We start from the raw sequence: 16,092 nt of genomic DNA on the forward strand, positions 1-16,092 counted from the left end.
GCTATATCTCAGACTGGCCAATAAAAATAAAAGATTAAAATGGGCAAAAGGACGCAGACACTGGACAGAGGAAGATTTGAAAAGAATGTTATGGACAGAAGAATCTAAGTTTGAGGTGTTCGGATCAGAAAGAAGAACAATCGTGAGACGCAGAAAAAAATGACAAGATGCTGGAAGAGTGCTTGACGCCATCTGTCAAGCATGGCGGAGGCAACGTGATGGTCTGAGGGTGCTTTGGTGGTGGTAAAGTGGGAGATTTGTACAGGGTAAAAGGGATCTTGAAGGAGGAAGGCTATCACTTCATTTTGCAATGCCATGTCATACCCTGTGGACGGTGTTTAATTGAAGCCAATTTCCTCCTACAACAGGACAATGATCCAAAGCACAGCTCCAAACTATGCAAGAACTATTTAGAGAAGAAGCAGTCAGCTGGTATTCTGTCTATAATGGAGTGGCCAGCACAGTCACCGGATCTCAACCCTATTGAGCTGTTGTGGGAGCAGCTTGACCGTATGGTACGTAAGAAGTGCCCATCAAGCCAATCCAACTTGTGGGAGGTGCTTCTGGAAGCAAAGGTGAAATCTCTTCAGATTACCTCAACAAGTTGACAACTAGAATGCCAAAGGTCTGCGAGGCTGTAATTACTGCAAATGGAGGATTCATTCAAATAAAATTTTGAAGGACACAATTGTTATTTTAATTAGAAATCATTATTTATAACCTTGTCAACATATTGACTATATTTGCATATATGTTTTCATGGAAAACAAGGACATTTCTAAGTGACCCCAAACGTTTGAACGCTATCTATACCACTAATACACCTGTTGCTCAAGTGAGGAAAAAGCACAGAATCCTATTCCTCATGGCTTAAGACCAGAGATGATCACATTGGGAAATATCACACCTCATAGACAATAGTGGAGTTGTTGTACAGAGAGCCGATGACAGCACAGTAAAGGGTATTTCTCATTGACCAACACTGCCATATATACCAAATGCTTATATGAAATATGTGGACATGAAATACACAAAGATTTGTTTTATTAAAAAGAAGAATACAATACCATTGTATGTACAAGTAAAAACAATACGTTACACAGAAACTGTTGCGTTGTATGTCGGGCAAGACAAATATTCTAATATACTAGGGTTCGAGAAAGCTTTTTAGTAAAGTAAGGCAACAATTAGCTTGAAGGTTTGACTTTTGAGTGAACCATTGCTAGCAGTTTAAATCAACGTGTTGTTGGATAGTCGGCATGTCTATTTATACCATATTGAGATCAATGAATGTCTAGTCTGTTTAAACCTGGTGTGGTGTATAGTGACAAAGAAGCAAGACATAGTGAACACTGTGGCAGATGATTTCATTATGGTATTATGGAAAATTGCATTAAACTGAGAATAAATGTGATAATAAATGTGAATAAGTGCTGAGCTGCAAAGACAGCAATCATAAAATTGAGTTCTCATGATGCTGTCTGTTTCCAGTATTAGGGCTGTTTTCCTAAAGCATTTAGAACATGTTTTTGTTTTCTTACCACGATACTTCTGAATGTTGCGATACTGGTATTGTGACAAACCAAATCTCAAAGTGTGATTAAAAAAACAAGACATGAAGGCTTCAGCAATCAGTGATGCCATGTAGTCTTCATCTAGTGCTAGCACAGAAATTCTGACCTGGAACTGTCACTCCTGTATGTCATTTGTGAGTCAATGCTGGACCTGGAGAAGAGGAGCATCCTCTCTTGGGACTCCTCGGTCTGCCTGTGAGCCCACAATTCACTGGGATTAGCGTTCAAGGTCCTCTGCTTCATCGACAGCGTCTCAAACTTCAAATACGTGTCTTCAGACAGCTCGTCGTCCAAACCTGGCACACTGCCCTGGCAGTAGAGTGAGAGGATCTTGTAGACCAGCAAACCGATGACAGGTAAAGCCACGGCGCAGGCAATGCCGCTGATGAGCATCAGCAGCTGGTTCTCGGCATCGTCCTCAACAATGTCCAGGGTGAAGAAGTTGATGCAGGGGTCTATCCCCGCCGCACTTCCCTTGGCAACCAGACAAACCTGGTACCTCATTCCAGAAGTTAAGCCTTCAAGAAGGACCTTGCCACTCCCGGCATCAGTATCCATTGTCCGTTTGGAGTCATCCTCATCGTCGTAAGTAGAGTACACAACGGTGAGAGGGGCATCGCTCGGCAAACCGTCTGCCGTCCAGAGTAGAACCGCGCTGTCCGCCGTTTCCTCCACGATCTCGAGATCTTGGACGGACTTGGAAGCGTCCTTCTTTTTGCTCTGATCCGCTGCCAGCATCCTGTCGCTGCCTTGCTGGATCTTGGATGGTTTGGGTGGGGCTTTCTGCTGCACATTGCTGGGCATGAGTTTCTTCTTGGTGGGAACGGGTGGCAGTGTGGTCGTGGCTGGGGTGGTGGTGGTAATCAGGGTGCTAGGGGAGTTGGAGAAGTCAGTTGCTGGAGCAGAGGATGTTGTGGATGGGCTACTCCCTCCAGTCTCTCCATTGGACCTCTGTGGGGGCATGGTTGTAGCGACATAACCTGCCACAGACAGGCTGATGGCAGCCTCTGCATTACCGGCGAAGTTCTTAGCCTTGCAGCTGTACTCCCCATCGTCTTTGTACGAGATCCCATTTAGGCTGATGATTGACCATCGGACACCTTCTCCCGGAGACTCCTGGACAACTGTAGGTAGATCATGAAAATGCCAAGACTTAGTAATCGCCAAGATGTAGACATTCTTTAATTAAATGAAACACAAAGATCAACTGTAGAGTAAAAGCAAATCCTATCAAATCAATTTCGAAATAATCTAAAACTATTTTTGATAACCATGTTGAATAAGACACTATATTCCTTTTCTTAAAATAAAATGTCTCACTGTTGATACCTGTGTTGTTGACAGGTGAGCCATCTGAAGTGGTCCAGATTAGGGTAGGTGTGGGGTAACCCGTGGCATCACAGCGCAGAAGCACATTGCTGCCCAACGAGGCTGTAATCTTGGTGGCTGACATCATGACAGACGGCTTGAGACATTGGTCCAGCTCCGCCCTTTGGAACATAACCCCGGCCAGGTTCTCAGGCCCACTGCAAGACAGGAACTGATCCATTAGTACCACTGATGTGTCAGACATTTTGGAGAGCTCGATCAGCTTGGAGATCCTGCAGTCGCAAATCCACGGGTTGTCCTGAAGACCTGGAGGGGACAAGAGAGGAAATGTTTGAGATAGTTATGGTAAATAAAATGTACATGAATATTTGTAAAAAGGTTAGGAACATGCAGTGCTTCAGAGATGAGGAACATGCTAACAATTATCAATGCTAATAGTAATGTGGCTGCGAATGTAAACAAACTCAAAGAGTGGATTCCAGTCTCTCCTAGCTGATACACAAATTATACAAATGGTAACACTTTATTACAACTCCATGTAACAAATATTTTATAATTGATTGGTAAAAAGTTTATTCATAATTTACTAATCATTACTCCATTCATAAGATGTTTAATATTGTCCCATATAAACAATCATTAGTTAAGGCTTTTCGCATGGCAAAAAAAAGGGTGTCTGTTTTTCCCTATAGTTGCACACGCATCGGTTTTGTTGCTAAACAACCAATGGCATGTCTGTCTTTTTGTGAGAAATTCTACTGGTCAAAATGTATAAAGTATTTATAAAGTATAAATAGAACACACATTAGGCCACGCAAAGACTGGTAAATGGTTAATACATGGTTTATAAGGACCTATATTTAACATGTCATAAATTATTTTATGAATCATTATTAATCACTTTGATAGTTGTTTGTAAATGTGTGAATAACTAGGTTGCTGACGTTGACAAATGTGGGAGTAAAGATGAATAAACAGTGGTGTAAAGTACTTAAATACAAATACTTTAAAGTACTACTTAAGTAGTATTAGGGTATCTGTACTTGACTTTACTATTTATATTTTTGACAACTTTTACTTTTACTCCACTACATTCCTAAAGATGTAAAGTACTTATTACTCCCATACATTTTCTCTGACACCCAAAAGTACTCGCTACATTTCAAATTCTCAGGCAAACAGAAAAATGGTCCAATTCATGCACATATCAATATAATGCGTTGTCATCCCTACTGCCTCTGATCTGGCAGACTCACTAAATGCAAATACTGCATTTGTAAATTATATCTGAGTGTTGGAGTGTGCCCCTGGCTGTCCGTAAATAAAAAAATAAAAAAATAAAATCCTGCCATCTGGTTTGCTTAATATAAGAAATTTGATGTATAGCATTTACTTGAGTACATTTAAAACCAGTAGGCCATCATTGCAAATAAGAATTTGTTCTTAACTGACTTGCCTAGTTTGAAAAAAAAATCTAGGTATGAATACAGTCGTTACAACTGAGCCATCCTTCTATTACCCTAAAAATGGGATTTCCCAGACCGAGGGTCAGGCATGTCAAATTTGGAGTCATATCATCTCTTACAAATGACATTAAGTTACTAGCATGTTACATGTGTGGGAAAGGAGGGTAGAGACGCTTTCCCAGAACACACACACAGACACACAAGCTAACGGAAACACAGCTACTGTACAAACACACACTCAAACACATATACAATTGCTCTCTCTCTCTCGCTCTCTCTCTCTCGCTCTCTCTCTCACTCACTCACTCACTCACTCACTCACTCACTCACTCACTCACTCACTCACTCACTCACATACATACACACACACTCACACAGTCACACACACACACGCATGTGGAAGTGCATGTGTATTGTGGAAACCCCTTATGCTTAACCAGATTAGTTGTACTTAACTGGGGACAACCCAAACGCAAACTCTAAACATGGTGTTGACTTTCTTCCCAGAATACAAAAGTGTTGTACAAAAGGAGCAATTTGTAGTTGTTACAAAATTTTGCACTTCTGAATGAACGATGTACAGTATACCATTGATTCTTGAAGAATTTTACTTATAAATACTACATGAGCTTAGTTCAATTGTCTTACCCCATAAAAACCCCAAATATAAACTTTTTTTGCTCAATTGTTTGTAAACACTTTAATTTTAAACATACACTGTATTGCCTCAACATGGTTAAAACTATATTGTGTCATGTGGGCTCTGCTATGTCCATGTGGGCTCTGCTATGTCCATGTGGGCTCTGCTATGTCAATGTGGGCTCTGCTATGTCCATTTGGGCTCTGCTATGTCCATGTGGGCTCTGCTATGTCCATGTGGGCTCTGCTATGTCCATGTGGGCTCTGCTATGTCCATGTGGGCTCTGCTATGTCCATGTGGGCTCTGCTATGTCCATGTGGGCTCTGCTATGTCAGTAAAACCTCTCGTTCTCTCAAACAGAGAATTAGTGAACATACAAGTTCAATCAGGAGAAACAACAGGGATTATCCAGTCGCAGTGCATTTCAATGACCTGAAGCATGACATTTCTACCTTTAGATTTTGTGGCATAGAGAAAGTTAAGATATCAGACAGGGGAGGAGATATTAAAATAATACTCTGAGTAAAAGAGAATGTTTTTGAATTTTCACCCTCCAGACATTATTTCCTAAAGGACTTAATGATGAAATGCCTATGTATGTTATGTTTTGAATTTGAACATGAATTATGTGCCTATTTAAGATTACTCTGTTGTTCGTACGGTGTACCCAATGACTAATGAAAACTTGCTATGTCCTCATGGTGGTTTTACAGATGTGTTTCATACATCTTATTTATATACTTTTGTAATATTTATGAAATGCATGTTGTTATATTTGGTAGCACTTGTTTGTTTTTCCTTCGCCTCCAACCCCTTTCGATGTTTTCCAAGATGGCGTAGCAGTAAGTCGTCCTGTCGTCATGTCCCCTGTATATATCGCGTCTTTTTCGTTTTTTTTAAACATATTTTTCTTCGCATACCTCTTTAAAAACATTTAGCTAAATCTAAGCTTCCAAATACTCTCCTGCAACCCGCCTCACCCAATGTAGCTATTTTTCCTAAAGTATTTATATTTACTTCGGAACCGAAACCCCTCAACTGAAGCTAGCCAGCTAATCCACCAGCTATGCTAGCGGTCTTCAGCTAACCGGTCATCAGCTAACCTTTAGCCCGGAAAGCTCTCGCCAGTTCGAACAACACGACTCTAACCAGAGCATAACGGACCTATTTATTTTTCATCCCCGGATTCCCACCGCAAACGGAACATTTTTCAGCTGGATCTTCACAACTAGCTATCTAGCTAAACTGCAACCCCGGATGATTACCCCTGGCTAGCGTTTCCACCCACTTAGCTTGAAGCTAGCCCAGCCAGAGCACCTGTAGCACACCCCTGCTACCCTGTCTAGCCCGGGCCTACGAACTGTTAGCTTGTTAGCACAGGCCTGCTAACCGTCTGAATCGCCACGTCCCAAACACTCTCTGGACCCATATTTACTTTCTATCTCTTTTTGATTTTTAAATTGTTTATACCTTCCGGAAACCTGCCTCACCCATTGTGATACGGAATCGCTATTATTTTTAATTTTTTAGAACACACTCAAGAACCTCCAGACGCTAACCAGCTAACTAGCTATAAGCTATTTAGTCACTGTTAGTTTTTTTTAACCTGGATAACACTCGCCAGTTCAGCTTCCCTGCCCATCCACCACTGCCCCCTGGACACTGATCTCTTGGCTACATAGCTGATGCACGCTGGACTGTCCATTAATCACGGTACTCCATTCTGCTTGTTTGTTTTATCTGTCGGCCCCGTTGCCTAGTCAACGCCATTTTACCTGCTGTTTGTTGTGCTAGCTGACTAGCTGTTGCTGTCTCACCTACTGTTTTAGCTAGCTTTCCCAATTCAACACCTGTGATTACTGTATGCCTCGCTGTATGTCTCTCTCAAATGTCAATTTGCCTTGTATACTGTTGTTCAGGTTAGTGATCATTGTTTTAGTTCACAATGGAGCCCCGAGTTCCACTCTTCATACCCCTGTTACCTCCTTTGTCCCACCTTCCACACATGCGGTGACCTCACCCATTACAACCAGCATGTCCAGAGATACAACCTCTCTCATCATCACCCAGTGCCTGGGCTTACCTCCAAATACACCTCCGCTGTCTTCAACCAGGATCTCAGCGATCACTGCCTCATTGCCTGTATCCGCCACGGAGCCGCAGTCAAATGACCACCCCTCATCACTGTCAAACGCTCCCTAAAACACTTCTGTGAGCAGGCCTTTCTAAACGACCTGGCCCGGGTATCCTGGAAGGACATTGACCTCATCCCGTCAGTTGAGGATGCCTGGTCATTCTTTAAAAGTAACTTCCTCACCATTTTAGATAAGCATGCTCCGTTCAAAAAATGCAGAACCAAGAACAGATACAGCCCTTGGTTCACTCCAGATCTGACTGCCCTCGACCAGCACAAAAACATCATGTGGCGGACTGCAATAGCATCGAATAGTCCCCGCGATATGCAACTGTTCAGGGAAGTCAGGAACCAATACACGCAGTCAGTCAGGAAAGCTAAGGCCAGCTACTTCAGGCAGAAGTTTGCATCCTGTAGCTCCAACTCCAAAAAGTTATGGGACACTGTGAAGTCCATGGAGAACAAGAGCACCTCCTCCCAGCTGCCCACTGCACTGAGGCTAGGTAACACGGTCACCACCAATAAATCCATGATTATCGAAAACTTCAATAAGCATTTCTCAATGGCTGGCCATGCCTTCCGCCTGGCTACTCCAACATTGGCCAACAGCTCCGCCCCCCCCCGCAGCTCCTCGCCCAAGCCTCTCCAGGATCTCCTTTACCCAAATCCAGATAGCAGATGTTCTGAAAGAGCTGCAAAACCTGGACCCGTACAAATCAGTTGGGCTTGACAATCTGGACCCTCTATTTCTGAAACTATCCGCCGCCATTGTCGCAACCCCTATTACCAGCCTGTTCAACCTCTCTTTCATATCGTCTGAGATCCCCAAGGATTGGAAAGCTGCCGCAGTCATCCCCCTCTTCAAAGGGGGAGACACCCTGGACCCAAACTGTTACAGACCTATATCCATCCTGCCCTGCCTATCTAAGGTCTTCGAAAGCCAAGTCAACAAACAGGTCACTGACCATCTCGAATCCCACCGTACCTTCTCCGCTGTGCAATCTGGTTTCCGAGCCGGTCACGGGTGCTCAGCCACACTCAAGGTACTAAACGATATCATAACCGCCATCGATAAAAGACAGTACTGTGCAGCCGTCTTCATCGACCTTGCCAAGGCCTTCGACTCTGTCAATCACCATATTCTTATCGGCAGACTCAGTAGCCTCGGTTTTTCGGATGACTGCCTTGCCTGGTTCACCAATTACTTTGCAGACAGAGTTCAGTATGTCAAATCGAAGGGCATGCTGTCCGGTCCTCTGGCAGTCTCTATGGGGGTGCCACAGGGTTCAATTCTCGGGCAGACTCTTTTCTCTGTATATATCAATGATGTTGCTCTTGCTGCGGGCGATTCCCTGATCCACCTCTACGCAGACGACACCATTCTATATACTTTCGGCCCGTCATTGGACACTGTGCTATCTAACCTCCAAACGAGCTTCAATGCCATACAACACTCCTTCCGTGGCCTCCAACTGCTCTTAAATGCTAGTAAAACCAAATGCATGCTTTACAACCGATCGCTGCCTGCACCCGCATGCCCGACTAGCATCACCACCCTGGATGGTTCCGACCTTGAATATGTGGACATCTATAAGTACCTAGGTGTCTGGCTAGACTGCAAACTCTCCTTCCAGACTCATATCAAACATCTCCAATCGAAAATCAAATCAAGAGTCGGCTTTCTATTCCGCAACAAAGCCTCCTTCACTCACGCCGCCAAGCTTACCCTAGTAAAACTGACTATCCTACCGATCCTCGACTTCGGCGATGTCATCTACAAAATGGCTTCCAACACTCTACTCAGCAAACTGGATGCAGTCTATCACAGTGCCATCCGTTTTGTCACTAAAGCACCTTATACCACCCACCACTGCGACTTGTACGCTCTAGTCGGCTGGCCCTCGCTACATATTCGTCGCCAGACCCACTGGCTCCAGGTCATCTACAAGTCCATGCTAGGTAAAGCTCCGCCTTATCTCAGTTCACTGGTCACGATGGCAACACCCATCCGTAGCACGCGCTCCAGCAGTTTTATCTCACTGATCATCCCTAAAGCCAACACCTCATTTGGCCGCCTTTCGTTCCAGTACTCTGCTGCCTGTGACTGGAACGAACTGCAAAAATCACTGAAGTTGGAGACTTTTATCTCCCTCACCAACTTCAAACATCAGCTATCTGAGCAGCTAACCGATTGCTGCAGCTGTACATAGTCTATTGGTAAATAGCCCACCCATTTTCACCTACCTCATTCCCATACTGTTTTTATACTGTTTTTATTTATTTACTTTTCTGCTCTTTTGCACACCAATATCTCTACCTGTACATGACCATCTGATCATTTATCACTCCAGTGCTAATCTGCAAAATTGTAATTATTCGCCTACCTCATGCCTTTTGCACACATTGTATATAGACTCCCACTTTTTTCTACTGTGATATTGACTTGTTAATTGTTTACTCCGTGTGTAACTCTGTGTTGTCTGTTCACAATGCTATGCTTTATCTTGGCCAGGTCACAGTTACAAATGAGAACTTGTTCTCAACTAGCCTACCTGGTTAAATAAAGGTGAAATAAAAAACATTTTTAAAAAATGTGTAGAATGGATGTGGGTGGGGCCAGGTCTACATAATGGTGCAAATTTGTAAAAATTCACAAAAGCTCTAACGAAGGCCTTGAGGCCGATACATAAACTTATTAAAGATCAGTGATACTATCAAGAACAGTGTGCTGTTTCCTTTTCCCCTTTTCCTAAATCTATATTGTGACATCATGGATGGTCAGTCATTCCATCCATAGCTCTGTCTATGAATTTGAGAGTGTTGACATTTCTCCAGCCCCATTCCTCAGCTTTTACCAAAACCGTGGCGGGGTGTACACTTTGTTATTGTTTGAACTGGCAGATTGAATGCTGATTGGCTGACAGAACCTCCAGTTTATAATAGCAAAAAGGCACCTTGGGGGGGTTTGTGATGTATGGCCAATATACCACGGCTAAGGGCTGTATCCATAACAACAGCCGATAGCCATGGTATATTGGCCATATACCCCCCCCACCACCCCCCATGCCTTTTAGTTTAATTATATCATGTGATGGTACGGGAAGAGTTTATATTCTGTACATGGGATGTTATGTGCCTTCCTTAGGGATAAGCTGATCTTGTTTCTCCTTCTAGTACGCCAGTGAATAGAACAAGCTTTTTCAGCATGGATAAGCTAGCTGGTCCTTAACATCCCATGAACATTATCTCACTCCTCAAGCTAGTTCTCAGACAGAGTGAAAGAGAGAGTATTTTCTTAAAGATGGACAATCGTCACTTATAATCAATTCTATACTTCATTCATAAAGAACACTGTACCTGTGATTTGTTTTAGGAATGCCCCTTATCAAGTCCTGGTTTATTTATTGATGTATTTATTTGTTTGTCTTGTATCCGAATGCTCTCTACAATGTACTGTATATGTCGGTTTGTACATCAGCGTTCTACTCAGCATCTGGCATGCAAATGAAAACCTGGGTACATCTGAGGGCCTGCTTACACCTTCCCACATTCTGTGAGATTCAGTGTGAAGCCCAAAATACATGGCATGTTTGTACAAATCAAAGCATGGAAAGATAACTAATTAGATTTGTCAAAGCCAAAGTTTAGAAAGGGACTATCATTGCATGATAACTTTAACTCCCTGCTGCTTATGAGGTGGATCTAAAATAGGTTGCCCTGCTAACCTGCAGCTACAGCACATAGACGTCCAAGCGTTGTGGATGTGTAGGTGATAGTCTATTGATAGTTTGCTGAGCATCTATAGCTAGATTTTCCAAACAAAGAGCAGCCCAAATATGTTTTGGAACCTCAATGTGAAGATGGAAATATGCCTTTGCGTTAAATGTAACCGTCACTAAGTAAACACATTGCGTTACAGTCCAGGTGCCAGACAAAAAGTGACATCACGTTGAGGTGTTGTCATAACAATTGCCATGGATTATCATGTATGTACAACTTCCTAATGTTCGTCAGAAAACGCCCTTTACGGCTACGTAACAACCCAAAACTCCGAGGCAGACCAGTGCCATGTTCTGTTATCACCAAACACTGCTTTAGAGCAGGGGTGGCCAACCCACCTCCTGGAGAGCCACTGGGAGTTCAGGGTTTTGCTCCAGACCTGCTCTAACACGTGGGTCAGCTAATCTCAGGTGTGTCCTCCTGAAGAGTAGCTGATCAGTAGAAGCACGTGTTGTAGTCAGGGCAAAAGCCTGCAAAACCAGTACCGATGTAGGATCTTAATTTGAGCCAATTTGCTACAGCAGGAAAATAATTCTGCAGCAACAGGAAATGTAATGTGAATTATTATTAATGGACATTTTGTACGAGTAAATCATTTTTTTTGTAAAGAAAAATCTTGTCAGAGATTTCTAATGGAAAATTACAAACTTCAGAACCCTTTTTTAAACTCAAATACACTACAAGTTTGCATTGCAGGAATGCTGCAATGCAGGGTGATCAAATAAGCATCGGGGTGATCAAAATAAGATCCTACATCTGTAGCTCTTGAGGGTGAAAGGTTGTGCACCCCTGCCCAAAGTCCTAACCTTCAACCCTCAGCCCCACATAACCCACTCACACTTCATTATCAGTTCTCTTACCGAGCACCACTTTCTGGGACAGGCTGGAGGAGACGGGCTTTCCATTGAATGGCGACCAGATATCCACGAGGTCCGAAGACAGAGTGGTCAACTTGTTGCTGGAGATATCCAGGTAGGTGATGTTGACTAGGTACGGGATAGCCTCCATGGCCACGCTGGTTAAGCGGTTGTTGTGAAGATCCAGCGTCCTCAGACTAGGCATCTCCTTTAGGGACTCCCAGGGGAAGGTGGAGATCAGATTCCCGTCCAGCCGCAGTTCGTGGAGGACCTTAAGGTTGTAGAAGGCGGCAGCATCCACAGAGGAGATAGAGTTGTAGGTGATCCACAGGTAGCGCAGGTCGTTCAGGTAGTAGAAGGCCTCGGTGGGGATGCGCCTCACGCCTGTCTTCTCTACCCGCAGTTTGACCGTATCCACAGGGACATTTACGGGGATGTCGGACATGTCTGGGTCATCACACAGCACAGATCTGAGAGGAACAGAATACATTGGCTCAGTTTAAATATATTAAAAAATGTCCTTCTCCCTTTCATGGAGTTATCACTCTTCTGGATAGGTCAAAGCTAGAGTTCCATTACATAGCTTTCACCTATCCAGTCCAGAACCACAGGGTGTTGTTCCGGCCCAGTAGCCTTCTAAACCACCTGATTCATCTGATCATCTAGCCCTTAATAGCTTGAGTCATGTGCGTTAATGCTGGGCTGGGACAAAAGCCTAGAAAACGGACCATGATTGAAGAGCTCTGCACTTTGTGTTTCCATTTCCACAATTCATGTCTTACATACTTTAGAAAAGTTGTTCTATGATTATTTTTCACGACTCCATACTCTGTTCCCAACTCTTGAGATGCAGTCATCCTAAACATGGGATAGTCAGCCCCAAAAATGTATTGGGGAGGGGGGCTCACAGGGAGTATGGCTACGCCAGGTAGGAGACCTACGGAAACTTCCTGTGCTTACCGGGGGGCTAAAGAGAACCGGGCAGGCAGTCCCGAGCTGCCCCCCAGTCCCGAGCTGCCCCTCAGTCCAGTGGGCTTCAGGGTGAGGACTACTAGGCCATGGTCGGCGGCGAGGGTGGACTATCCTTGGACGCGAGGAAGAGGGACTAAGACATTGATAGAGTGGGGTCCCGCGCCGGAGCCACCACCATGGACAGCCGCCCACCCGGACCCTCCCTATTGTTTTGATGTGCGTCCGGGAGTGTGTGTGGGGGGGGGGGTTCTGTCACGCCCTGGAAGAAATATATTATGTTTGTCTTCATTTATTTGGTCAGGCCAGGGTGTGACATGGGTTATTGTGGTGCGTTTTTGTCTTGGGGTTTTGTGGGGTGTCTAGCATAGTCTATGGCTGCCTGAGGCGGTTCTCAATCAGAGTCAGGTGATTTTCATTGTCTCTGATTGGGAACCATATTTAGGCAGCCATATTCTTTGAGTAATTCGTGGGTGATTGTTCCTGTCTTTGTGTTAGTTGTCACCAGATAGGCTGTATAGGTTTTCACGGTCCCTTTTTTTGTTTTTGTATTGTCGTGTTTATTCGTCATTAAACATGTATCGTATTAACCACGCTGCATTTTGGTCCGACTCTCTTTCGATGGAAGAAAACCATAACAATAATACTAAGAGGGACATGGGGTTATAATACTAAGAAGGACAGAGGGTTATAATACTAAGAGGGACAGGGGGTTATAATACTAAGAAGGACAGGGGGTTATAATATTAAGAGGGACAGGGGAGGGACAGGGGGTTATAATACTAAGAGGGGGTTATAATACTAAGAGGGACAGGGGTTATAATACTAAGAGGGACAGGGGGTTATAATACTAAGAGGGACAGGGGGTTATAATACTAAGAGGGACAGGGGGTTATACTAAGAGGGACAGGGGTTATAATACTAAGAGGGACAGGGGTTATAATACTAAGAGGGACAGGGGTTATAATATAAGAGGGACAGGAGGTTATAATACTAAGAGGGACAGGGGTTATAATACTAAGAGGGACTAAGAGGACAGGGGTTATAATACTAAGAGGGACAGGGGTTATAATACTAAGAGGGACAGGGGTTATAATACTAAGAGGGACAGGGGTTATAATACTAAGAGGGACAGGAGGTTATAATACTAAGAGGGACAGGGGTTATAATACTAAGAGGACAGGGGTTATAATAAAGAGGGACAGGGGGTTATAATACTAAGAGGGGAGGTTATAATACTAAGAGGGACAGGAGGTTATAATACTAAGAGGGACAAGAGGGACAGGAGGTTATAATACTAAGAGGGACAGGGGTTATAATACTAAGAGGGACAGGGGGTAATATAATTATAATACTAAGAGGGACAGGAGGTTATAATACTAAGAGGGACAGGAGGTTATAATACTAAGAGGGACAGGGGTTATAATACTAAGAGGGACAGGGGGTTATAATACTAAGAGGGACAGGGGGTTATAATACTAAGAGGGACAGGGGGTTATAATACTAAGAGGGACAGGGGGTTATAATACTAAGAGGGACAGGAGGTTATAATACTAAGAGGGACAGGAGGTTATAATACTAAGAGGGACAGGGGGTTATAATACTAAGAGGGACAGGAGGTTATAATACTAATACAAAATACATGGATCATTTAAAAAAGATAGTGATACTCTATATCTGTGGAAAATGGTCCACATTCAACTATAATAAAATATGTAAATACAAACTCCTATAAGAAACATGGTAAATACCTGGTCCCTGTTCCATCACTCCGTCCATGGTAAACACATGTACACTGGGAAGGACAGAAGGAATGGGCAACACTGAAGCAGCACAGGAAGACATGGGCGTAGAGAAGAAGATGCATGGTTCACCAAATCAACCAAACACGATCACACCACAAGGTCAGGAGAAAGAGGAGAGGAAAAGACATCTGAATTCAGGTAGAAAGGTTGAAAAAAATACTTCTTGTCTTTTGTAGAGAGGAAGGAATATGAATAGTCCCAAAGTCCCGCATGCATAAGAAGTGCTTACAGGTGACCCATCGTTAGGATGGGAGAAGGGGGAGGGGAGGACAGTAAGGCCAGATTAGTGGAGGATTTCACAGGGCTGACTAGGTCACGCAAGCCAGGACAGGGAGGATAGAAATCAGCCTCGGGGACACAAACACTAATCGTCTAGCACACTTAGCGGGGAGGTTTCCCCTTACCCGATCCCCTGGATACCCTCACACACCCACAGCCTTCATCACCACAGACTACCAATCCCTAACCCCCCTTCATCACCCCAGTCCAGCCAGCCCTAACCCCCCTTAACACATCCACAGCCTTCATCAACCCAGTCTACCTAGCCCAGACCTCCCTCCCACACACACACCCCCACCACTGTTTTCTCCTCCCTTACCGCTCTTCTAACTTTTACTGTTATGGCACTAGCCCTACCCTTGCTGACACTGGGCTGGGCCTTTTCCTAAGAGTTGCATGAGGGATCTCCGAGTGACCCAAGGGTGCAAGCTGTAGTCTGGGGCGTGATTTATCTCCTCATGGAGGGGACCGGAGTGGAGGGGTTGGGGGTGACCGGGGTGGCGTGGGAATGGCATTGTATGCTGTCGCGTTAAGATTTCCCTTCACTGGAACGCAGAGGCCTAGCCTGAACCATAAATAGCAGCCCCACATCATTATTCCTCCTCCACCAAACTTTACAGTTGGCACTATGCATTGGCACAGGTAACGTTCTCCTGGCATCCACCGAACCCAAATTCATCAGTCGGACTACCAGATGGTGAAGCGTGATTCATCACTCCAGGGAACACGATTCCACTGCTGCGGAGTCAAATGGCGGTGAGCTTTACACCACTCCACTCGATGCCTTGTATTGCGCCTGGTGATATTAGGCTTGGGTGCGGCTGCTTGCCAATGGAAACCCATTTCATGAAACTCCTGATGAACAGTGATGACATTGCCTCTAGAAGCAGTTTGGAACTCGGTAGTGTTGCAACCGAGGACAGGCGATTTTAATCTAAAAGGTGTGGAAATGGTTACTTCACACATATTATTGTATGGAGAACACCAGAATACACATCTTTCTAGCAATGATGGATTAATTACCCATTATACTCGTAAAAAATGGGAGTCATTCATTTCATTATTATTGATTTTTGTATATTTACCCTTGAGTGGGTCAGTAACAGACTGCTGCTGGTCTTAGCTTGGTTGAGTGAAAGAGGGACATCTGGTGCTAGAATGGCCATTGGTTGAGTTGAGATAAAGTGGAGTACTTTTGCCCGTGTGGGCAATACATACATACATACATACATACATACATACATACATACATACATACA

General features: G+C 44.1%; 1 protein-coding gene across 1 annotated transcript; it reads right to left on the bottom strand.

The window, feature by feature from the left end:
* Window positions 1-1,027: 1,027 nt before the first annotated feature.
* Window positions 1,028-14,784, bottom strand: lrit3a (info leucine-rich repeat, immunoglobulin-like and transmembrane domains 3a). The gene is made up of 4 exons (XM_046296618.1): window positions 14,501-14,784; window positions 11,784-12,250; window positions 2,904-3,209; window positions 1,028-2,698 (listed from the first exon to the last, which is right to left on the bottom strand). Exons 1-4 carry the CDS (start codon window positions 14,614-14,616, stop codon window positions 1,662-1,664), a joined length of 1,926 nt encoding a protein of 641 aa, XP_046152574.1. The 5' UTR covers window positions 14,617-14,784; the 3' UTR covers window positions 1,028-1,661.
* Between the last annotated feature and the right edge of the window lie 1,308 nt (window positions 14,785-16,092).

The sequence above is a fragment of the Oncorhynchus gorbuscha genome, linkage group LG13, assembly GCF_021184085.1.
Source record: "Oncorhynchus gorbuscha isolate QuinsamMale2020 ecotype Even-year linkage group LG13, OgorEven_v1.0, whole genome shotgun sequence".
Classification (NCBI taxonomy): domain Eukaryota; kingdom Metazoa; phylum Chordata; class Actinopteri; order Salmoniformes; family Salmonidae; genus Oncorhynchus; species Oncorhynchus gorbuscha.